Source organism: Haliotis asinina, chromosome 2, assembly GCF_037392515.1.
Source record: "Haliotis asinina isolate JCU_RB_2024 chromosome 2, JCU_Hal_asi_v2, whole genome shotgun sequence".
NCBI lineage: Eukaryota > Metazoa > Mollusca > Gastropoda > Lepetellida > Haliotidae > Haliotis > Haliotis asinina.
Genome location: NC_090281.1, coordinates 62,303,025 through 62,329,119, shown reverse-complemented (window position 1 = coordinate 62,329,119; position 26,095 = coordinate 62,303,025). Strand labels below are relative to the sequence as shown.

Below are 26,095 nucleotides of genomic sequence, written 5' to 3'. Positions count from 1 at the left end.
AGTGATTGTGGTGCGTAGCGCCACTTTCGTTTTATAATTCTCAGAAGTCTATGAACGTAACGTGGATAGCTTCAAGAACAAATACTACCGTTTGTAGTTTATTTTACAGTAATGTGACTGACATATGATATTGTCATTTCCTGCAAGTAGATGGTGATAGGTAAGATATAACTGCATCAGTGTGGATACTCTGTTTTCTCTCTCTTCCGACCCTGATAGGTCTTGGGGAGGATACGCCTTTAGCAACCCATTCTTGCCATAAAAGGCGACTATGCTGGCCGTAAGAGGCGACTAACGGGATCGGGTGGTCTGGCTCGCTGACTTGGTTGACACATGTCATCGGTTACCAATTATGCAAATCAATGTTCATGCTGTTGATCACTGGATTGTCTCTTCGGGTACCAGTCAAATCGCCCCAGCGACGAAACGCCCCAGCAAATTTGGTCAAATCGCCCCAGATATTTGGTCAAATCGCCCCAGGTTTGGTCAAAACGCCCCAGTTTATTCAAAATGGTCTGATATATGCCACAAATGCTTGATTTTGTCAACTTCCATACTATATTCTTCACATAAGATTATGTGTTATATTATTAGTAATATCCCATGCCTAGGTAACACTGAAATACCAATTATTTGGTAAAGAATTACAATCTGTATATAACTTCCATGTTACAGCCTTCACATAATACTATGTAGTAATGTTTCTGATAAATATTTAACTAGTAAACTGATGAGAGGAAAAGTAATATTCATGTATAGACAACACTTATAACACCAATTATTTGCATGTTATCTATGCTTTTGTAAATTACAAGAATAAAATGAAAGGCTTGTATAAAATGTTTTTTGGCCGTAAATGCACAATTTTTGTCAGCAAGTATGGGGCTTAATACATATCAAAACAATCTACAGCTGCTGTTGTCAAAAAGTTCGGCCGTAAATGCATTGGTTTTCTCAACAAGTATAGTATAATACTTATGAAAACAATTTGCTGGGTTTTTTTTTAATTACTCTTGTCAAAAAGTGAGGCTGTAAATTCATAGGTTTGGTCAACAAGTATGGTATAATACTTATCAAAATAATTTAGAGCTTTTGTAAATAAGTCTTGTCAAATAGTTTGGATATAAACAGGCTATTAAAACATGTTAACTAAGTGATGCAAGATCACCGAATATGAACCCCATGAAACACCTCTGGGATTACCTCGATGGTCGCATCGGGTTACGTCAGCAACAACCACATGCACGTCAACAACTTAGTGCTGCTCTGATGGACGAGTGGAGACAGATTCCAGCTGCTTTCATCCGACGTTTGACATATTCTGTGAGACTGCGAGTTCAGGCATGTTTGAATGCCAGTGGAGGACACACCAGATACTAATCTAAGATTATTTCATTAAATTCTGCCTTTTTCAAAGTCTCTTTTGTTTCTGTGATTGATCGCAAACTGAACGATTGATACCACTCTTAAACACATGGGTTTAACACTGTCCACGAGCGTCATACAAAAAACAGCATTACTTACTCTTCTTCTGAAATGAACAGTCTATGTAGCACACACAAATGGGTTCTTCAACTTGACATGGTAGGGAAATTATTCACATATGAAGAGATGTAACATATCTTTTGGCTTTCAGTTTAGTATGGAAGTTGATAAAACCATGCATTTATAGCATATATCAGACCATTTGAATAATCTGGGGCACTTTGACTACCCCCCTGGGGCGATTTGACCAAACCTGGGGCGATTTGACCAAATATCTGGGGCGATTTGACCAAATTTGCTGGGGCGTTTTGTCGCTGGGGCAATTTGACTGGCACCCCTTCGCACTATACCAAGGTGTAAGCCTTGGCTGGAATAAGAGTTTATTCATATGAACTACCCTTTGACGTGATGATTGTCCTGTAGAGGAAGAGTTTTGGTTACCCTCTTGTTTGCACAATGTTGTTATGATCCTCATGTATGGGTGTAAACTCCATGAATGGAGTTATGTAGGTAGGTGATGATGATGTTATTTATGATCTTGTAGGAAAAGGTGAATCTGGCGCTAGCTCTCCAGAGTTGGAGGTTTTCCCATCCAAAGTGTTGTAGCATTGCAGTAACACAACCTTGATCATAATCATTGTAGTTATTGCGCACAAATCTGGAAGGTTGCCGATGTACCTTCTCCAAGGTATATACATGAAGCTGTTGAGAAGGGTCCGAAACTATGGAGGCATACTCCATGATAGGACGGGCTAGGGTGGTATAGGCACATGCCCTCACTTGTTGGATATGTATCTTCCATGAAAGGTCACTTGAAATGTTGATGCCCAGGTATTTGGCAGTATCAATGGTTTCTAAGTTGAATCCATGAAAGTTGTACAAGTGACATAATATCTTCATTTTCTTAGATTTGTGCATGGTTACACATTTAGCCATTTGCCATGAACTTTCCCATGTCATTGGTTCCCAATTGCCCAGGTCAGTGCTCATGCTGTTGATCACTGGACTGTCGTGTGCAGACTCAATGATTTGCAGACCTCAGACATATACATGCTGATATAGCTGGAATATTGCTGAGTGCAGCGAAAAAATCATCTCACTGAATGACTCCCTTGGTCTTCACACTAAACAAACAAGTGGATGGTCTGGACCAACTGGGTTTCACTGGAAGGGTGGTTCTTAAAACCATAATGTCTATCAGGTAAGAGATTAAGAGAGTTTAGGTGTGATATTATAGAACTATAAGCTATAGAAGCTTGGAGCATATGGTAGTTTGTGTGTGCTTCGCAGCTACTGACTTATCCCCTTTCTTGAAAACAGGTGTAATATTTACTGGTTTTCAGTCGAATGGAACCGAGCTTGAATCCAGAGAAAGTTGGTAAGTTGTGTGCTAGTGTAGGTGCAATGATTACAGCCACTTCCTTCAATAGTCTTGGCGAAAAAGAGAAGTCCTCTGAGTAGTTAAGGACCCCTTCAGAACAATTCCAGGCATCTCTGGATGTGATTCAGGAGATAGGCTTGTTAGGTCCCCTTTGATCATGTTGATATATGCAGAACTGAATTGAGAGTTGAGAAGTTGGCATTGCTAGTGGCATCACCAGTCAATAAACCTCTTGCATCTTATCTTTCAGGGCAGCTAACCTAAGGTTTCTTGTCATTAATTCTTGACAGATGAGTACACTTCCTGGAGTACTGTGAAGGTCCATACTGATGATGTCGGCCACATATGAATTGTGTGCCTTGTGAATATTACGACGGGCCAATATACGGGAAAATTACTCTTGTATCTTGACCATTCGCTTTGTTGATCAGCATGAGAAATGTCTCTGTGGTTGTTTTGTGTGAGGAAGGAAAATAGGAAATATTTCCTGCACATGGTTTCATACTCTTAAATTGCCATTTTGTCCTTCTAAGAAATTTTCGCATCCATCAAGTCGAAACCTATTGTCTCATCAATATTTGCAGAACTGTGTTGCAATCTCACCAATGCTGCAAGGGTGTACCTATCTATGAGTCTTCATGTGTCTATGTGCCATTTGTTAAATGCTTGATTCACACTAGATCTATTTTTCCCTTTCACAAAGATTTTTATCCATTTTACATCATGTTCATAAATAGGCACTTCTGTTTCAGGTAACTCTAGCAGTAGCAGCAAGCATGGCCCAAGCAGACTCATCTCTGTCTAAAAATGTAGAACAGGAGCTGACATGTGCAGTGTGCTGCGAGTTGTACTCTTGTCCTCTCCTTTTGCAATGCAGTCACTCATTCTGCAAAAAGTGCCTCAAGGATTTAGAGAGGAATGAAGGTTACTACTCAAGTTACAGGTTCAAGTGCCCTGTGTGCCGGACCCCCAGCAGATCAGGTATTGACAGGTTGCCTGAAAACTTAGCATTATCCAATTTGGTGACTGTCCTGAAGACAAATGAAGGGAGACGGGCTGTATCAGCAACTCCAATTCCAACACTTAACTCAACAGAATGTTGGAAACATCCAAACAACGATCTGGATCAGTACTGCGTTTACTGCTTGAAGGCTTTCTGTTCTGTCTGCCCGAAACTGAAGTGTGATACTGAGAAACACTGGTTGAAGCCTCTTGATGTTCAGTGGAAGACTACATGGGTATGGGTAGTTTGTTTTGGCCTTTTTTAAAGTGTCTGTATAAATGGTAATGTACACGTTGCGGTTAATCAGTCCCTCCTAGATTCCGCAATTCTGCTGTTGCAGAAAAAATCGCAGAATTTACCTTGCCATGCAGAAAAAAGTCAGGTCTGCGGAAAATGTATTTTCTTGCAGAACCAGTGCAGAATTTGCCACTTTTCTGCTGCGGAATTTGCTTATGTTAAAAATTGGGAGAAAACTGACTGACAGACGAAATGAAAAGTATAGTTAACAGTAGAGGACGTAACGTGTACGCGAGACGGTCTCCCGTTACGCGTACAAGTGACTACCTGAGAGGGGGTCACTCATACGCGTGACTCCCTGATCACAGAGAGAGAAATTCTGCATGTCACACAAAAACATGTCTAAAATTGTTATTTGTGAAAATAATTAAACAAAATTTGCTACAGTCATTGACAGATGGTCAAGTTATCGGATGACGTGAATGAAAACATAAAAAGAGGAAATTAAATTGTCAAAAAATGACAAAAATGTGCAAAATTTGAGCAAAAATTGGCGATATTCAACTGCGAATTTCACCTATGTGCATAATTTTCAGAAACGTACATTTAGTATTTTCTGAAAGCGCATTTATCGTAGATTCATAATATATATGCAGCTTTCGATGCACACCAACGCACACCTGTTTGTTATTGTGTTGAAACATGTTTACTTTCTTCGAAACCGCGCGAATCGTCTCGCGTGGAAGTGACCGGGTTAGCGTGTCATTAATGGGAGGTAACTGATGCCTGACTAAATTGCCCAGTCAAAACATCCGTCTTGAGTCTGAGACTGTGTGAAGCGTGCGTAATGTACATGGCGATATTTCTTGCGTTACATCAAAGGGGTATAATAAATTTAAACAAAATCACGAATAACATTTTTTCATACGGACTACTCTTTTGTTGGAAGTATAATCGTTGGAAAACACGATTAAGAGTGGGGGTCACTTCTACCGATGCAAAAACAGTTTTACGTTTTATGTTAGCTGCCATACCAGTAGATATTAGACTTCAGACGACAATTTTCACCTATGTGTACACTTCACATAAACATGATTTTCATATTTTCTGAAAGCTTATTCAACGCAGATTTACCTCGTACATGTACTTGTTCGTGTACATTAACGCACATAGGTGTATCATCGTGTTGAAACAAACCTACCTTCCTCCCACCGCTCGTCACAGACACACACAGCGTCCTCACAATTTCGTTACGCGTACGAGAGACGCTTCCCAGAAGCACGAACAAAAGTAGTCAGTTTTTGACGGCAATTTTCACCTATGTGCACATTTCACACAAACATGATGTTTATATTTTCTGAAAGCTTATTCCATGCAGATTTACCTCGTATAAGTACTTGTTCGTGTACACGAATGCACATAGGTGTACACTCGCGATGAAACACATCTACTTTCCACCCACCGCTCGTCACAGACACACACAGCGTCCTCACAATTTCGTTACGCGTACGAGAGACGCTTCCCAGAAGCACGAACAAAAGTAGTCAGCCTTTGACGACAATTTTCACCTATGTGCACATTTCTCACAAACATGATGTTTATATTTTCTGAAAGCTTATTCCATGCAGATTTACCTCGTATAAGTACTTGTTCGTGTACACGAATGCACATAGTTGTACACTCGCGATGAAACACATCTACTTTCCACCCACCGCTCGTCACAGACACACAAACGGCCTCACAATTTCGTTACGCGTACGAGAGACGCTTCCCAGAAGCACGAACAAAAGTAGTCAGCCTTTGACGACAATTTTCACCTATGTGCACATTTCTCACAAACATGATGTTTATATTTTCTGAAAGCTTATTCCATGCAGATTTACCTCGTATAAGTACTTGTTCGTGTACACGAATGCACATAGGTGTATACTCGCGATGAAACACATCTACTTTCCACCCACCGCTCGTCACAGACACACACAGCGTCCTCACAATTTCGTTACGCGTACGAGAGACGCTTCCCAGAAGCACGAACAAAAGTAGTCAGCCTTTGACGACAATTTTCACCTAAGTGCACATTTCACACAAACATGATGTTTATATTTTCTGAAAGCTTATTCCATGCAGATTTACCTCGTATAAGTACTTGTTCGTGTACACGAATGCACATAGGTGTACACTCGCGATGAAACACATCTACTTTCCACCAACCGCTCGTCACAGACACACACAGCGTCCTCCCAATTTCGTTACGCGTACGAGAGACGCTTCCCAGAAGCACGAACAAAAGTAGTCAGTTTTTGACGACAATTTTCACCTATGTGCACATTTCACACAAACATGATGTTTATATTTTCTGAAAGCTTATTCCATGCAGATTTACCTCGTATAAGTACTTGTTCGTGCACACGAATGCACATAGGTGTACAATCGCGATGAAACACATCTACTTTCCTGCTACTGGCCACAGACACACACACACCGCCCTCACAACATCAACAGACGTTCGAGAGGCAAAAGTAGTCGGTTTTGACGACGATTTTCACATATGTGCCTGTTTCATAGAAACATTAACTTAACATGTTCTGAAAGCATATTCAATGCAGATTTACACCATACAAGTACTTGTTCAAGTACACGAACGCATCTAGGTGTGGCATCGCGTTGAAACACATCTACTTTCCTCCCACTGCTCGTCAGACACTCAAACCTTACTCACAAGATCGTTACGACTACGAGAGACGCCTTTTGCCACGGGAGCCGACCCGGTGCTCAATATGTTCACTCGCATCAGGTGGTAAGTAACTTCGGAGGACTGCATGATCTTTAATAGTTTAAGCAAAATGTATTCTTGAACACACTGCATGCAGGAATTACCACTCATTTCCTTAAGTTTTATGTCATTGTCATCAACACGTAATGTTATAGAAATGCGATTTCTCCACTTTTAAACAGATGACGTGAATGTGATAAAAAAAAAGAGTTATTTAGACGGAGATTTATGTATTCATATATATTGTTTCCAGTCTAAGTAAACTTAGCCTCAGTACTTTTCCTTACGCTCCATTACTGAGTCTAACAAAACATTATGGGAGGTCGCGTCAGGTAACCTTTGGGACTGACCAATTAGAACACAGCTTTCCAAATCGCGAAAGTGGACATTCGCACACACCTTTTGAACTTTTTATCTCGAAAAGGTTCGTACCCGAACGATTCCGAATGTTGTTTAGCGTATGATCGCTTCTGGGTGATTCACACGGCGCACATTACAACCATGACAACAGAGTTAACTGTCTCCGAAAACAGTGCTTTGGCAATATTCAAGGGATCTCATCTTGCAGAAATATTAGCCAATGGTCACCATGTCAACAGAAACCCCAAAGCGTATATATCGCAGGTCAAATATCTGTATTTTCTGCGGATTGTTGTTGGAGAGAGCTGTGCCCCTAAGTAGTAGCCGTTGTCTGATTGGTTAAATCTATATAACCGTCTCGCTATTGATTGGACGGTCATAGGTCGCTCAAAGGTTGCCTGATGCGACCTTCTGCTAGGTTTTGTTAAACTCAGTGGTGGAGTTTAAGGAATAACATTGAGACTGAGTTTACTTAGACTGACATTGTTTCAAAGCTGTATTATTAGTCAACTACAGCAATAAAATCAGTCGAGCCATCCCTGTTACACACGGAAGATGCCACTTCCCTGAGCAGATTTTGCTCACCTACATATCAACTGAATTTTTGTCACAACTGAATAAACATGATTCTGTCTTTTACCAGCTTAACAACACCAAACAAAATAATTAGCATTTAATTGTGCGTTTTTAAGTTTATCACGGACGATAAAAGCATCGTAAGCAGGAAACTGCACAGTGGCTGGCAGTGTCCACAAGACAGCCGTGTCAACTGTCTGCAAATATGCTGTCTCCAAACCCAATAAATGGGTATCCAGTCTCCTACCTGTATATTCAGGGCTAATCAACTGCAGTCATAAACTATGCCTGACTGCATCCTCTTCATTCCGGCTTAATCATTGCTGGAAAACAGTGTCGTGTGTGATATTGCATAATCTGTGTGAAATTTATTTGTGTTTCATTCTGTCAGGGGACAAATACAATTCGCCGTACTGAAGAATTTTGAACATGCACCTGTGTCCGAGAATATATAACTATTTCCATAGTTATACTAAATACATATAAAACAGTCAGTGAAAGGTTACGTAATTATGACAAATAATGCAAAACTCCCTGGTATACACATATTTCTTCATTCTGCAGATGATGGCTGAAAAGGCTGTCCAAACCAACATGCTGGACTGTACCTGGGTCTGGTTGTCTTCTCCTGTCCATGCTGTCGTCCAGGAAGGAAAACCCTTCCTATTTCACGCATATACATAAAATATATATTTCTGTGTTGGCTTTGAATGTATTGTTTTTATCTATGAATACTGTTTAAATAATCTACCAAAGTAAAAGATAGGAAAGCCGATGATAGTGTTGACAACGACGCACAGCACTTTCAAGTACTCTTCGAAGATAATCAGTACAAGAATAACTCCTTCATACCAAAACAGAACACTTTGAAAAACATTATAACATTAAGCAATAAAAATCTGTTTATAAGTCGTCGATCAGTAATGCTATGGACAATATTTTGAGTTTGTAATCATCTGGAACAATTTTATTCCTTTCTTCCTCATAAATATGTCATCTCATTATCACGTGAGAGATCGTTATCACGTGATCAGTTCAATCGGAATGAAGTAAGAAAACGCTATTTTGCCCACCTCCATGCGACTTGAATATTTGTCACCACAAAATAAACATTTCTATGGCCTTTCACAGATTATCAAACACAAACAGGAAACGGAATACATATAATTAGCATTTAATTATGTGTTTTCAAGCTATCATAAAATATACCTCGAACGACAAAGGCACCGTAAACAGGAAATTGCACAATCGCCCCCCGTGTCCACCAGATAGCCGTGTAAACTGTCTGCAAACTCATTAGATGTACACACCCTGAAGTAACGTGCTGTACTGCATCACACCTGTTGCCTGTCTCCACCTGTATATTCAGTGATACCCAACTACAGTCATTAACTATGCCTGGCCGCGTTCGGCCCAGTCTTCACTCCAGTGTCACGTGTGTGATACAATAAATTGCGTAATCCAAATGAAAGTTAATTGTGTTGCATTCGGCCAAAAAGATGAACCAAGACAAGCACAATTCGCCGCACTGATCTATTTGAAATATGTACCTGTGTTTCATAAACATAGCTGTACTACATACTGTGATACATCTAAAACATTCAGTGAAAGCTTCATACATTTTCGTTTTTATAACAAATAATGCAATGTTCTCAGGAATGTGCGTGTTCCCTCATTCTGCTGACTCCTGGCGGAAACGGGCATTTGGCCGTTCCCAGTCCAACGCAGCATGCAGGATTATACACGGGGCTGGTTGTCTTCCACTGGCCATGCTGTCTTCCAGGAACGAAAACCTTTTCTGTTTCAAGCATATACATAGAATATGTGTAAACAAGAAAGTCCCAGTTTTTACCTGAAGTAGATCTGGTAATGTGTGTTGTTAGTTTTGTTGTAGAAAAGGTATGTATGCAAATACGTATGTATTCGATCTAATTGAAGTTGCCTGTATGTGTACAGGGTAAGTGAAACAACACATTCTTACCTGAATATACTGTGCACACTGAAGGGGATGGAGGAATGATGTCTTCCAGGATGAGGGATGTTACGCAAATCGCCGACATGATGCACAATTCTTCAGAAAATGATGATTTGTAGACTTAACATGATCTTACCGAATGCGTAATGTATCCGCCAGGTCATATGGAGTTTGATCGAAAGAGGGGGCGAAAGATATTAAAACCTGCAGGGGGCGTTATGTTTCCTTATTTAAATTCGTACTTTTTTCAATTCGAAATTATGTCACAAAGTGTGATTTCTTTTTTTAAATGCCTTTATCAAATCATGTCAATTTCCGAAGGCATAAATTAGGTTCAAGTTACTTATATGCATTTTCATGATCAACAAGTCATCATTCGCAAGCTGGACCGTACAGAGGAACACCATCCTCAACTTGCAATAAGCAAACACGAGATCAGTGAGCCGCTTGAGCGGCTCACCAGAAACCTTATAACAGTTACCGTCTAATTAGTTTGTTTTCTTCCCAACTTCTGTCATTTTACACAATGCACATCTATTTACGGTGGTCTTAAAAGAAACATCATTTCTCTTTCAAGAGGTTCAGAAACGCTAATGCGGGCATAAACTGATATGTACTCTGGAAGATACGATATCCACATGTCAACACCATGAGCTGTAATGAAATATCGAAGCAGGTATTTTAGTATAACACTAATTTTGATCAGTACGAGATGTCAGCTTTGGCTGGCACCGCGAGTCCCTTTTTTCAGTGTGCTGTGTGGAGTTACACAATGGACGTACGTCACTTCCGAAAAATATGCAAATGATTTTATAGTTTTCGCAGGATTACTTTTGACGAAATTGGCAAAGTTTTGATTCATGCAAGATGCGGTAGGGGTCGTATTAGTTTCAAAATATTCTGTAACTTTCTGCAAGATGATTACGTTGACATTTCCACCAGTAATACATTCAAATGAAATAAATCACCTTTTCATGAGCGATGAGTTGATTTTTGTGTAATTGGCATGTGTAAACAGCCGACCTTGGGCGTGGTATTCTGCTTTCCCGATGTTTTCACGTGCCGAAAAAATCGAAAATACAGAGGCCAAGTATGCATCAACCTAGGATGATTGTAAATATTTTGTCGGACAAACAACTTGTATTCTGCAGGTTGTAATCTGTTCAGTGCAAATGACGAAAGCGTGGCATCCGAGATCGAAAAACCTGTTCATTCACGACTGTCAAGTACCCCACCACCCTTGGGGATTTTACGGGACGCTTTAATTACCCTGCATCGTGTTCGCACCCAATCGAGGTGGTTCCACGGTGATTGAATTAATTAGTGGGAAGCGCTTCAGTTAGTACCGCGGAGCGCACCGTCTCGCGGACAAGAGACGATAGGCCGTCTCGCGTACACGTTACGTCTCGGACTGGTTAATGTCAAAAGTAGGATCAGTTACACACATAAAATGAACTGACATATTTACTGTGACAACATTTTCAGAATAATCATGATTAAAGATACTTTATTAATATAGCAAGTTTTAGCCATCTTTCAAATAATATTAAATGAATTTGACACTGCAATTACATTTTCAAAATCGATCTTTTTGAAAATTGAAATTATTTCATATTTAGCTTAAATATAAAATATGCATGAAACCGGACGTTGTTCGTCAGCATCAAAGTTATGAATGAAAGGAGAGAAATAACTTTCACCGAGTGTTAATTCTCAAACACAGAAAAAGGTGTGGGTGCTTTGTCATCAAACTTACTCAAGATGTGATATGTGCTGTCGACTTAACTTTATATCTATGTTTGAGAATAAAACTATGAAGGTCTGTATAATGTTTTTGTTTTTTTTCCTAAATGTTTTAATCACAGAATGTTGTGCAGAATATTGAAAGCTAGGATGCAGTATTTGCTTAAATTTTGCCGCAGAATTCTTAAAAATTTGTCGCAGAATCCAGGAGGTCTTAATGGGGGTCTTATAGTGCTCACCCACTTAGACGTCATCTTGCAATTCTGATGTGATCATCCCACTATGATTGTTTATTACTTGTAGTAGGTGCCGGACATGATAATGTGGTCAGTCTTGCTTGTTGGAATAATTGATGAACAGGATGATCTGGCTTGCTTGTCTTATCAATGCGTGTTATCCAGACTCAATTGCTTACAGTGCTTACAGGCAACATCATATAGTTGCAATATTGCAGAGGTTTGCATTAGAAAACATGAGGCCAAACTGAAATCTGAGATAAAGTGAACTTTTTGAGAATATCATTTATAGTATCAGGCTAATTAGATCACCACCTCCCTCTTGTAATTATAAATGTCATTGACGACAATATTTGTTTGCAGGAAAGTCTGACAGCATTGTCAGGTGAAGTGGGTGATCGCATGTCATCTCTAAGTGACAGAATGCAGCTCCTGGATGATCAGCTGGCAGCAGTGGATGTGAGTCAGTAGTTGTATATAGTCCACAATGAATAATTAGCTTTACTCAGCTTAGCTTTACTTACAAGATCCTAGTTTCTCAAGGTATATGTAACCTCGACATTGCAAAGGCATGCTGTGTTACTGTTATCAGGTTTTGACTGGACCTGTAAAGATTCAAGGAAGAATTGATCTTCAAGAACCCATATTCAGAGATGCCAACCTCTACGATTTCATCATAGTCGCTACGAATTTTAACTTCAAACTACACCAATGTGATTCCACTAGAATTCCTATGAATTTTTAATAATATGCATTAAAATTTGGATATATAAGCAAAAACATATTATTACCTTCCATTCATCAAATTTCATGACATATTTGAACTGGAATGATAGCAAGCAACAAACATAATTTTAGGGATGCTGATTTCAATACCTTTGCAATCTGACACATTTAGTGCCGGCAGAAATAATTTAACCACATGACCAGAATATCATTCATTTTTCCTCAGAATCCACATCCTGACATTATTGTAATACAAATTCTCATTCCTCTCCATATTTCCATAAGGGACAGTGGGGTAGACCCGTTTCAACACATTTGCTCATCACTCCAAGAACTCCAAAAACAAAGGTTTGATTCCTGACATGAGTACAATTTGTGAAGCACATGTCAGGTGTCCCCTACTATGATATTGCTGGAATATTGCTTGAATATTGCTAAAAGCACACAAAACTAAACTCACTATGTTCCATAAACCACTCATATCAAATGAGGTCATAGCATGTGATTGTCCTTGTGTATGGTTCAGTAGCTGTTGTAGCAAATGTGTGTGATGTTTGTGTTTGTGGGTTTTTCCTCAGAGGGAAGAAGACACTGTCAAGAGTGAGCTGACGAGTGAGATCGAGGTTCTGAAGAGTATCCTGATATCCCGACTGACCAGGTTGAACACAGATCTCCACAGTGAGGTTCAGGACATCAAGTATCCCTTGACGTATGATCGACAGAAGTGCTCAGCCATCCTCGACAGAATGGAGCGTCTGAGCAGTGAGATGCAAGACCTCCACAGATGCAACAACGGAGTCAAGTCTCTGAAGGTGAGTGACAAGGTGCAAGTATTCCAGTGATAAAACGCCAGTGATAAGTCTTTCAAGTAGGAATATAACATGAGGATGTGATGTAAGCCTGTCACACCACTTGCTAGACAATGACGTTAGAATCTATGTCCAAAAAGCACCTATATAGAATAAAGAAGTTGTATAAAAATAAAATAAAAATTGTCTTCATTCTCCATTCCACAACTTTTGGAATGCCAATCAAGGAAATCAACTACCAATGTTACCATCTCCAGAAGAAGAGATCAGATCTGTGACAGCAATCCATCCACTATCGGCACTGGCTCACTGACCTGACCCTAGGAGATCCCGGTTAGAATTGATCTTCGGTAGCCTATGATAGTCATAAGAGGTGACTAATGGGATCAGCTTGCAGACTCGTTGACTTGGTTGATAGATGTCATCATATATCAACTTCATAGATATATGCTCATGTTGTTGATCACTTGACTGTCTGGTCCAGACTTGATTATTTGCAGACTGCCAGCATATAGCTGGGAAATCGTTGTGTACAGTGTAAAACTAAACTTGTTCATTCCTTACTGGCCCAGACATCTCCAGATCTTGTCAAAATTATCAGATACCCAATGCTAAGGCAAGATGTAAGGCGCACCCAACAGGAAGACCAGGCTGTGCTATTATCATTGCAGTATCATAAGAATTTGCAGGAATACAAGCATTCTGTTTAGTTTGGCCTGTCTGGCATTCTGTCTAGTGCCTTTCCTGTAACATTGAAGAAAGTAGTAACATGGTAAAAACTGCGTTGTGTAAGCTCTTTTCATCCATTTTTAAAGTACTTTTTACTGATATTGATTTTAAGAAGCAAAGAATTTCAGATAAGAATGAGAAGTTTGTACAGTCTATACTGTTACAAGCTTAGAAAAGCTCAGAAGCAGCTGATCATGTGCTGAAGCTAAAATGTATTTTCATCCTCTATTCAGCATGTTTAGGTTTACCTTTGATGAACAAGTGCTATTGTTACGTTTAAGAATTTGGTGTGCCAAAAGGTGTAAGAAACCCCCTGTGAACCAGCAAAACAGAACAAAGACAAGTTTAAAATATTCGGATACTGTATTAAGGCAATGAGAGCAAGTTATACAAAGTCTAACGTCAATGTCATAATATCTATTTCAAATACAGTACAAGTGAGACAAACTCTAGGGCAATGGGTCCCAAAATATATAGTATAGCAAACTCACCAAAGTCTTAGTGTGAAAGAGAAACAGTCATGCAGAATGCAACACAGTGAGCGGTCTGACAGCAGTAGATCAGGTGTTGACGGATAGAGCGTTAGCAGTGATTTGATGATGATATACTCAAGTGAATGAATGTGAAAGTGTCCCTCACAACACAGCAACTAGCCTTTTTATATATATTCAGTCATTTCCCGAAAGTTCGGACACATACAACCATCACCAACACTGTAGAATACCCCAGAATAACCTCCCGGAAGTAAACAAACAGGAAGTCAAGGGCATATAATTCCCGTAAAACCTTGCTGCAAGAATCCTAAAAATGCAGATCATCTATTATACGAAATGTGACCGATCATAATTATTATTCAAAACACTAAACATTGTGACCCAATAATAATTATCACTTAATTAATAACAAAAATATACAGAAAATACACACTCGTAACACTATAGTTTTATGTGAGTGCTTGTATGACGAATATATCAATTTCTTCACAGCGTATCACCGAGTTGGAGAAAGAAATTTCCAGTCTAGTGAGGCAGGAGTCACGTGACATGCTCCAGAGGGCTATCCCTGTTGTGACAATGCCGACATGGAAGCTGGTCAGGTCCCCAGTTGAAGCTGCCATTCGAAATTTGATTGTTCGACGGACTAACCCTGGTATGTCATCTCACAAACAACTTGGTTGGTGTTAAACGATGTGATGGTCAGGTTTTCGTTGTTTAACACCATGCTCAGCAATATTCCAGCTATATGACACCTGTCTGTACAGACTATCAGTCAGACAATCTAGTGATCAACATCATCTCATTAACATCGATATATGCTTATGAGTATTTGTATATTATCTGTACCATGTTGACTTCCCTTTTTATTTGACATTTTCTTGAACACTTAGCACTATTCCAGACGCCTGTTTCACAAAAGCCTCCTGAATTTATGTGATAACCCATACAACCTTGTTTACAACCCTCTTTCAACCTCCTTTACGACCATTTCACAAAGACGTCATATCATCGCCAAAGACGTCGTACAGCACAATCCTAAATCCATGTCATACATCGTTTAAGAGGTACTTTGTTGCATAGCAACGCATACAGCGAGACCAAACAGGCACCTGCTTATCTTGTTATTCTCAAAGTATCTCCAAATAGAGAAATAGTTTGAATAACAATGTAATATAATACCAATAAATTAATTATTTTGGATTCTCTTATTAAACTCCATTGAAAATTACAAGATAAATATGTCAGTCATGTTTTTAGCTTAACTTACCATAGGTCTTATGCATATTATCTCCAGCACCACTATAGAGAGATCATGTATCGGCAAATGTACAGGAACGGAAGTGACGTGATCATTTTTTATGATTTTTTCTGAAGAACAAAATACTGTAACTTTATAATTACCTACCTGGCTACCTCGTGTCTCTCACTTCAGTGGGGGTTGTGTTTCCTGCGTCAATAGTATCCTTGCACTTGGGTATTGTGGTGGTTTGTAGTCTCCTATATCTCTTTCAGCATAATGTTCTTGCTTGCTTGTATGTTTGTCACATTATATCCTAATTTGTGTCATCACTGTCCTTCATTGTCCGTTCCAAACTTTAAAGCATTTCTCACTGACAAGAGGAAATGGTTTATACAGCACAAGAGAAAGATGTCTGTGGGCTCACGATCCTCGCTGCCAGAGACACCAGACAACCATTCCTCCCCTTCAACAGTTCAGGCACCTATTCTAGGCTTTACTCCTGCACCATGTAGGCCGATGCCTGGACCTCAGCATTCGTTGGATGCCTTCATCGACCTATCACAATCTGATGCCCTTTCTCATCCGGAGGATCAGAAGCTTCTTCAGACACTCCTCTTGTTCCAACACTGACACCAGCACCAACTTCTGCCTCATCTACTGTGGTTGCAGCAGCAATGACTATGGCTCCTCCCTCTGACATTATTGAGTTGCTGCATAAACCAGCACCAACACCAACGCTGTTTGCTGACTACCAAATCCCTAGGGTGGTACCTTCCTCTATGGTCCCTCATAAAGAGGATTTACAAACGCAGTTATTAGAGGAGCGTGCGCGGCACCTGGAGGCTGAGAGCTCCCGTCATTCTAGGAGGTCATGTTCCTGCTCGCTGTAGTCACCACCGCCAACGTAGGTCTAGGTATCGCTCACCTCGGTGATCCAAAGATAGACATTCCAGATCCCCAACTTGTGGGAAGCACCATTGTGAATCCCACTCTAGGTTGCCTATTACTCGCCGGTTGCTGCATCACGTATACTCACGTTCCCCTGATGCTACTTACAGTTAAAGAGCCTCAGTTGTCATTTGCTCTTCAGCATCCAACACCTTCTGCCCCTACTGTATCATGGCACGATGCCCCTACTGTATCATGGGATGATTTGGAGGTCTACGATTGGATTGCTGACATGTTGCCTGATTGCCCGTCACCGTTATCTGAACGGCCTCACCCTATGGTCACTGATACTGTTGCCTCCCTGGATACAGATTTTTTAATAGTGTTAAAGCATCAGTAAGTAGCAACTTACTGAAAACAAAAGACTCACTAGACACTTGAAGTAAAAGTGAAGCTTTTTGGATAGTTCACGCTTGTGGGGGAGCGGAGATCATGTCACTTCCATTCCTGTACATTCGCCGATACATGAGGTAGCCATTCCAGAGAAGGGCAAATAAATGACTGATCTCTTTAAGACAAGTTTTTCTACAATGTGGATTTTCATGTATGGTCAGATTCTAGTTTCTTGGGAGGGCCATTTTGATTGAAGGTAGTGAAAGTGTTGTGAGAAGTGAAGCCTGATTGGTCGATAGAATGGACATAGATAAGACTGAAGGGCGAATCAACGACTGTCTGATCTCTTTAAAGCGGATCTTAAGGTAATATGCATAAGAACTATGTTAAGGTAAGTATTTAAATGTCTAAAATATTTAGATTTTAATAATTCCATCAATATTATCAGTTTTCCTTGTAGGGTTTGAGTTAAATTGCTGTCCGTTAATCTGTTCATTTAAAACTTCAATATTAGTCCCAATGTATTGAATATTGTACGGTACAGGAACTAAAGCACATAAAGCTATGTCTATGTTTGATCTTCTAACACGTACGTAAATACTTGAAAGAGAGACTGTAATCAACTGTAGGTTACATTGTGTTCTAAGATATATTCTGTGCTAAACAACATGGCGTAGCAAGCAAGCATGGACAAGTTTTGAAGCATACTACGGTTGGTGTTATTTAATAAAGCTGCAAATTTATCAAGGTTTGGATGGACAGAATAATATTTCTGAACATACAACTTCCTAATGGAATTATAAGCAGGACAAATTAAAAGAAAATGATACTCATCTTCTATTTGGTTAAGATCACATAGTTTGCAAGTTCTGTTTTCTCTTGTGACATTTTTAAATCTTCCACTTTCGATAAATAAACAGAAGAACATCTCAATCGGCTTAACACCATCCCATATTTTTTTTATAATGAGACGTGAAAGATATGTTTCAGCATCAAAAGTACACTTAAACATCTTATAATTCAAACATTTACCAGAAAGTGATATTTTTGCAAACCATTCATGTTATATATATCTTTTAGTCTTTGTGTTAGTTCTGGAATAAACTTACACTCAGAATCAACATACTGATTGTTCCATGTGTAACCAAACCCTTTAGAGAATAGAAAATGAGAACTGAAGAAACCCAATTTGTATGTCCATTTTTATCGAATAGCATCAACATATTGTAACATTTCTTTGGTAACCTATAAGAAGGCATCTTCAGTAGTTTTAACCAGTATTTTATAGCTGTTATAATCGTATACAAGTACATCGGGTGTTTACCACATTCTCCATACACCACTATATTCATTGTATTGGACTTAACACCAAGAAATCTTTTACATTCTTTCATTTGGACTCTTTCTATATCATTGTAATAATTCAAACCCCATATTTTGGCTCCATACAATAAAATCAGCTTAATTTTTGTATCAAATATTTTAAAATAAGAACTGAAATTTATGTCTCCAAGTACATTTAGTTGTTTGAAGATACCTATCATGACTTTTTGTGCTTGCAAACAAGCGTAATTAACATGTGCTGTCCAAGATAAACAGTTACTAAAGAACATTCCCAAATATTTGTATGAACTGGTGCATTCTATTTCTTTACCTTTATGTAACCATTTCTCGGTTTTGATAAACGCCCACCTTAAAAACTACTACTTTAGTTTTATTTCTGTTTACAGTTAATATGTATTTGTCACAATAAGTCTCAAGTTCTTGTATAAGTCTCTATAAACCTGCAACAGTACTTGAGAATAGCACATTTGTGTCAAAAATATTGGGGCTCAAACATTATGCACAGTTAGAAAACAACATGGAATGGAAATCTATTTCTCGACATCATGTCAACATCATCCAGAGTGTCAAGCATGTTTGACCTGTCTCAGAATTTCTTAAGTCTTCTTTGTTAGCGCATTTTAGTCACTTGCGGTACCATAATTGTTGACGCCATCTTTGTACTGTAGTGTTTACGAACTCCTAAAGCATTTACGACAGGTCAATCAGGGTCCAAAATTTTGCGCTGTTTACAACACAGTGTAAATGTATGCGGTCTTTGCAAATCGGGGTGAAAATGTAAAATGTGGTCTACCACCTGCTTTACAAGGTCATACTGGTAGGACAGCTTTGTGAAACAGGCTCCAGGTATATGACAGCACCCAATAACACGTCAGGACCAGACAATTTTTGACTGATATTATGAGGACCATTCCACTCTGTTATTTGTATGGCAATGTTAATAAGTCATTAAGTCTGACCATGTGATCCATTTGGATACAACTTAGGATGAACATGTGTTTCAAGGGACATATTGTAACCCAGAGTCACCTCTAGGACCACCTGTTGGAACAAGTGATTTCATTTGTACAGTAACTTTGGTAACAGTGACAGGTGGTTTCTTTGTTAACAAAAGCAGGTGGTTTCTATTGTGACAGTAACAGGTGGTTACCTCCGTGACAGTTACTTTGTTAACAATAGCAGGTAGTTTCTGTGGTAACAAGTGGTTACCTCTGTGACAGTTACTTTGGTAACAATAGCAGGTAGTTTCTGTGGTAACAGGTGGTTACTATGTTGACAGTAACAGTTCATTACCACACGGACAGCTAGTCACATTGTTGACAGTGATAGCTCGTGTTTGACAATGACATGTTTAAGGGCTGTGCTGTTATGTGGCAAGATCCGTACACTTGACTTTTAAGTCAATGTTTTGCAGATATTGTCAAATTTTTAGTATTTTTATACCCCCACTACAAAGTATCAGGGGTATGTAGTGTTCATTCTTTCACTCACATGTCAATCATTATCCATTGATGTGCCTTTGCTATTTTTGTTGTTTCTATGGAAACATGACAAGGTGCAAAATGTGTTTGATGGTTGCATGGCCACAGCATATCACTGAAACTAAACATACTAGGTTCATCAAACTTAATACACAAGTTAATCATGACCCACAGATATGCCCATGTGCTATTTATTTGCAAAATGGGATTATTCAAAGTGTGATGTGATGTTTTCATGGTCTTTCTTTGTGTCATATGTACCAATATGTGGGGTTTTTTTCTCTGTATCTAGATCAGTTATTTGCTTGATGTTATTAGCATGGGATCTGTTTTCTGTAATTACATGGGTTGGTTTGTTCATGTCGTAAGGACAAATATAGCTCTGATTGATTCTAAATGGTTAATTTCTTCATTTCATATGTGCAAATAAAGGTGCACATGGCAAGACTATTATCTAACATGCATGTAAAATGTAGTAGAGTCAAGGAGAAAGTTTTGTGAGCTGCTGATCCTTGTCACATTATATATCAATATCAGTCATTTCCATGTCCCAAAGTTTTTTGGGGGTTTTTTGGCATTAGCATCAAATTCTTGTCAGAGAAAAGTCAGGTAAACATTATGTGTGATAGTTTTGATGTTCCTGTTGCAGTTGCAAGTGACTCTGTGAGTCGGGTAGGAGTGTCACCCACCAGCCCTATGAGAACATCTCCAGATCGCATCCCACAGCCACAGAGCAGACGAGGAGAACTTGACTCTGATGTCACAATGTGGATGTTTAGCACACCACAGTCTCAACTTACAAGACAAACGCCAGGTATCTCTCAAGATGGTAGACAAAGGACTACTCGAGTCAGAGCTATAGCACAACGTTCCAGTGCATCCACATCTATGTCAGTATCATCAAATAATTTGTCTGTATCTCCAACAGGGGCTTCTTCATCTAGCCCAAGAGAAGACACTAGTGTGAGTGCCTCCTCCTCATCAGCCCTCACTGATTGCTACAACTCCATTGAGACATCTCTGAAGAAACTTGAAGTGTCAGCAAAACATTTCACCTTGAAAGGAAGTGAACATGTAGCCAAGATGTTGAAAAAGGAAACGAAGGGATTCAAAGGATATCAGACAACTTGTCCCAACAGTTTCCATTTTGGTTCAGGAACAGTATTTGGATCAGGTGGTATCACAGGGACAGATACAGTGTACAGCAACCCAAGTCAGGCACCAAAGCAGTGGGGAAGTGTTTTTTCAGCTCCATCCACCACCGTTTCTTTCTTTGGAAACTCATCAAACCCTATGAATGTAGATTTTTCTGGAAGGGGAATATCATCATCACCAAGTCGACAGAGAGCAACAGTAAGAGGTAGACACCAACGAACTGGCGGAAACACAGGTTTCAAGTTGAACTTTACTAATGGTGATCCTTTCAGTACCAAGTCAGTCCCAGAAGCCTTCCAGCCCAAAACACTAACCTTGGGATCCAGTTCCCCATCTCCACAGTCTAATGCATCAACTGGTAAGTGCACTAGTGCGACCAAATGTTCCTTCCCTACTAGCATTTCAAATGGTGGTTCCTTCAGTGTTATTGCTGCAGCAAAGGTCCCACATTCAGGTCCTGAAAGATCAAACCTGACTGTCGCACCCAATCTGCCTGAACAGTCTGGAAGAAGTATAGATGTAAACTTTACCAGCAGCAGTTTCCAATGCTCAGGAGTGTTTTTCGCACATCCAGACTCAACAAGCCAAGGAACAGTTAACACTGCAACAAGCCAGCATTATGTCCCAAGCATGAACTCACTCTGGACAAATGGCCATTATGTAGATAACACTGTAACAGTAATGTCTCCAGGATATGGTTTACCACTGTCAACAACTGTCCCTGGAAGCTCAAGACTTCAACCTATGGCCTTCTCAGCACAGCCCCATGCAGGGTTATTTGCTCCAGCAGCATATGAAACAAGCACTCCTACTCAGTATTCTGAATCTTACAGAGGTAACTGTGATGAAAATGTGTCTAAAGCGTCAACACAAGTCCTCAATTCAGAATCTTGCAGTCTTGGCATCACAACAGCAGCAAAAACACTGGATACCAACACAGCAACACCAAGCTCTAGTTCACCAGCATTCATCCCAGAAACAACACTGAACTCCATTACGGGAACATTAGGTTCCAGCATACCAACACAAGTCCCGGATTCAGCAACAACACAGAATCCCATTACAACACCATTGAGCTCCAGCATACCAACACAAGTCTCAGATTTAGCAACAACACCGAACCCAATTACAACATCATTGAGTTCTAGCATACCAACACAAGTCCCGGATTCAGCAACAACACAGAACCCCATTACAACACCATTGAGCTCCAGCATACCAACACAAGTCCCGGATTCAGCAACAACACCGAACCCCATTACAACACCATTGAGCTCCAGCATACCAACACAAGTCTCAGATTTAGCAACAACGCCGAACCCCATTACAACACCATTGAGTTCTAGCTTACCAACACAAGTCCCGGATTCAACAACAACACAGAACCCCATTACAACACCATTGAGTTCAAGCATACCAACACAAGTCCCGGATTCAGCAACAACACTGGTACCAAACCGCATTACAACAACATTGAGCTCCAGCATACCAACACAAGTCCCGGATTTAGCTACAGCAAGTATGAGCTCCAGCACGGGAACATCAGAGCCAACTGTCAACACTGGACCAGATATCAGCAACAATTCTTCCATGGTGTCCAGTAGTACAGTTCCTGTCCAGCCTAGTGACAGCAGGTGTTCCACTCCATGTCAAGATGAACGATCCCTCCCAGGGAACCATCACTCTCCTCCACTATTTGGTGATTCTGACAGAGTAATAACGAAAGACAAACAATCTAAAAACCCAAATGAGACTATTACAGCACAGAAGTCTGATACTGGTGGTGAATTGTTTGTGAATGACAATAACTCTATAGTTCAACAAACAAACAAAAATCAGGTGGTGAGCATGGACAGATTGCCCCCAAGTGATGCATCATCCACTTCATCCTCAACTGCTGCAACTGGGGGGTCCTTCACTGTGTCACCTGGTGCTTTTCAGCTTGGACAGCCCGCATCTCTTTCTGTTAAGAGTGACAACTCTCAAGGGATGTTTACATTTGGTAATGCTATGGATATGTCCAGAAAAACATGCTTTAGTTTTACGCCTGTAAATGTTTCGGCAAACCCTGAATTAGCACAAGCCAGTTTCCCGAAGGTCTCCTTTCCATCTGATGTAAGGAAAGCAGCCGGAATGCAAACTGAATCTCAGTTTCAGTTTGCTGTTCCAAGGGAGACAGGCTTCCAGTTTGGAACACCAACTTCTTCAGTGGGCAACAATTTAGTGTTTGGATTTCCTTTCCCAAAAAAAACCCAGTGATACAGCATCAACAGCATCAACAGCATCCAGTGGCTTTGGATATAATTATCCCTGTTCTGAATAGGGGACACGTTTCAGTAGTGTTAATGTTCCTGCAGAACCTAATCTATCTGATGCTGCAACCAGTGTCCCCAAATCCGGTGATGCCAGATGAGACATGGGAAATGCCTTCAGACGGAGTGGCAGCACGTTAAATTCTCCTTCACTGGCTGGCATCAATGATACAGTCACCTGAACACACATCTGGTGATCGCGCATTACAAGTCAAGTCACACCAGTCTCTTCACCACCACAGAGAGGGGATGGTGGATTCAAGATGATAGCCAGTTATATACTGTCAAAATAGAGTTGAAATTATGTCAGAAGATGTTTCCTCTGCTATTTATTGAAGATGGTAACCCACTAAGGGCTGAAATTGAAGGAAACAAATGTTAAGGGCAATGAATTTTTTTAGTGGGAGACGAGTGAAATAGTATCAAGAGATGACTTTGTTTTGGAATTTTCTCTCCATAATTTATGTTATTAGTCTGTTCCAAAATATTGTGACCAACATTAATGTGTCTTAACATTCACAACTAATACAGGAAGAAGTGTAATGTATCAGGATTAGTTAGAGAGTTCACAACAAGCTGCATCAGTGGTTGAATCTCACTTGTGTAGCACAGTGTATTACACTGGTTTATACTGTTACTCTTTGAAAGCAAAGTAAAACTGTTATGATCTGAACTTTTCAGCATGTTGAAGAAGAACTATCCAAAGGATATGATAAACAAATTAGAAGATATATATGTGAGCTGTTAGATTGAACTGCAAATCCCAGCAAAGTAACATTTACAGAAGTCAATCTGTTAATCCCACTTGTTTGTACTTGCTCAAAAATTTCAGGGTCAGATACAGATTTTTGAGAAAGGGTGTGAAACTTTCAGTGGTAATTTGATAAACTTTGAGTACTAAAGATGGGATGTGCATCCCTGCAGGCATGCAGAGATGCCAACCTCAACAATTTTATTGTAGTCGATACGAATTGTAGCCTCAAACTATGCCAATATGATAACAGTAGAAATTCTACAAAATTTGAAGAAAAGTCATTAAAATTCAGAATTATGGACAAAAACATATACATTTTTGTCCATTAAGTACATTTTCGGACTGCACTTACATTCCATTCGTAAAATTGAATGACATTTTTTAACTGGAATCATTGAAAGAAACAATTGTAACTTTGGCAAAATCTGAAGGTGACTTCAGTATCTTTATGATTGACCCCCTTTTTGTGTCCTGGTGGAAAATGACATGCATACACACATGCACATGCTCTCTGGATCCACCTATGAACTTAACATGTCAGTACTATCTTTTGTAGTCATTTCATTTGTGACTGGAAATAAAAGTACATATTCACTGTTTTCAGTAGTTTGAGGCTACAAGAAACTTGTCATGTTGTGAACTACCATCATCCATTACCTTGCCAGACATGACTATATAGAGTTGGTTTAGGATATTCTTCTGATGGTTCCTTTTGTTTGTTTGGTGGGTTTTTAAGGGGTGTGCGAGTTTGGGGGGTTTGCTTTTTTTGGTTGTTTTTTTATTTGTTTTTCTTCTTTTCTTTTAGAGTGTAGATTTTGTAAATCGTTTGCTCAGGTCCACTATTGGATCAATCCACACTGATATCTGGCTTGTGTCTCTACATTTTGATAATAGCTTTTGATTTTGGGGTGTAGTGGGTGTATATTAATGGTAATGGCTTTTACTGTCAATTTTCATATGCCCTTGGTTACCATCAAGCAGGGTTACAAAGGTTTCCAAATTGTTTGTGTTGTTCATGTTGTTATTCTCATGATACAGGTTTAGTTTGTATCAACAAGTAATATTTTTTATATCAAAAGACACAAGGTTGAGATTCTATTTAGCTTCCAATATCATACTTAATTTGTTGTTAAAGAATAATTAAAAACATGTAATAAGTTCATTTGAAGATTTGCATCTAAATACATCCAAGTGAACAAAAATGAGGGAACAAGTGACACCATTCCATCATGAAAAAAAACACATAAGAAAGTAGAGCTTACATTTTTGGCCTTAATTCTGCGATGCTTAAGTTGCACCATTACTTGGTTGTAGTTTAAGGCAATTTAATGGCGTTTGAACAAATTTTGAACAAATATGACTCAGTTGCAGTGGCCATCTTTGTTTACAGCTGAGGGAGATAAGAGTTGTCCAAATTAGTTCAAGATTTCATCTTCTACAGTCAGTGTCTCCTCCGGATGATAAATATCATCAAAATGAGGATATTAAAGTGACGATATGTTCTTTTTGAAACCTGCATTGAAACCAACACACTGACTCAAGATAAGAGTTACTAAATATGATGTCACACTTATCAGCTTCATCTTTAGACAAGTGAAATGTTATTGTCGACAGTTCATGGAATTTTAAGGGTTAATACCTACAGAAAGGCTGTGTTCTATGCATACAGCATTTTTCAGAAGAATCGTCAGTTTTTAGTTGCTAACATGAATAATATCATGTTATTGCCAGATTGTTTCAATCATTCCATTTGAGTTTGAAAGCACATGTGAACAGAGTACCTTATGATATGTAGTGAAGCACATGTGAACAGAGTACCTTATGATATGTAGTGAAGCACATGTGAACAGAGTACCTTATGATATGTAGTGGAGCACATGTGAACAGAGTACCTTATGATATGTAGTGAAGCACATGTGAACAGAGTACCTTATGATATGTAGTGAAGCACATCAGCATGTATCAAGATTGTAGATGGCTGCAGTTATCACAGTTCCA

General features: G+C 39.4%; 1 protein-coding gene across 1 annotated transcript; it reads left to right on the top strand.

Annotated features, from left to right (window-relative positions):
• The first annotated feature begins 4 nt into the window (after positions 1 to 4).
• Positions 5 to 25,238, top strand: LOC137274086 (uncharacterized). Its single transcript, XM_067807086.1, has 6 exons — positions 5 to 160; positions 3,619 to 4,104; positions 12,133 to 12,228; positions 13,074 to 13,307; positions 15,020 to 15,182; positions 20,526 to 25,238. Exons 2-6 carry the CDS (start codon positions 3,643 to 3,645, stop codon positions 23,288 to 23,290), a joined length of 3,720 nt encoding a protein of 1,239 aa, XP_067663187.1. The 5' UTR covers positions 5 to 160; positions 3,619 to 3,642; the 3' UTR covers positions 23,291 to 25,238.
• Positions 25,239 to 26,095: the final 857 nt, after the last annotated feature.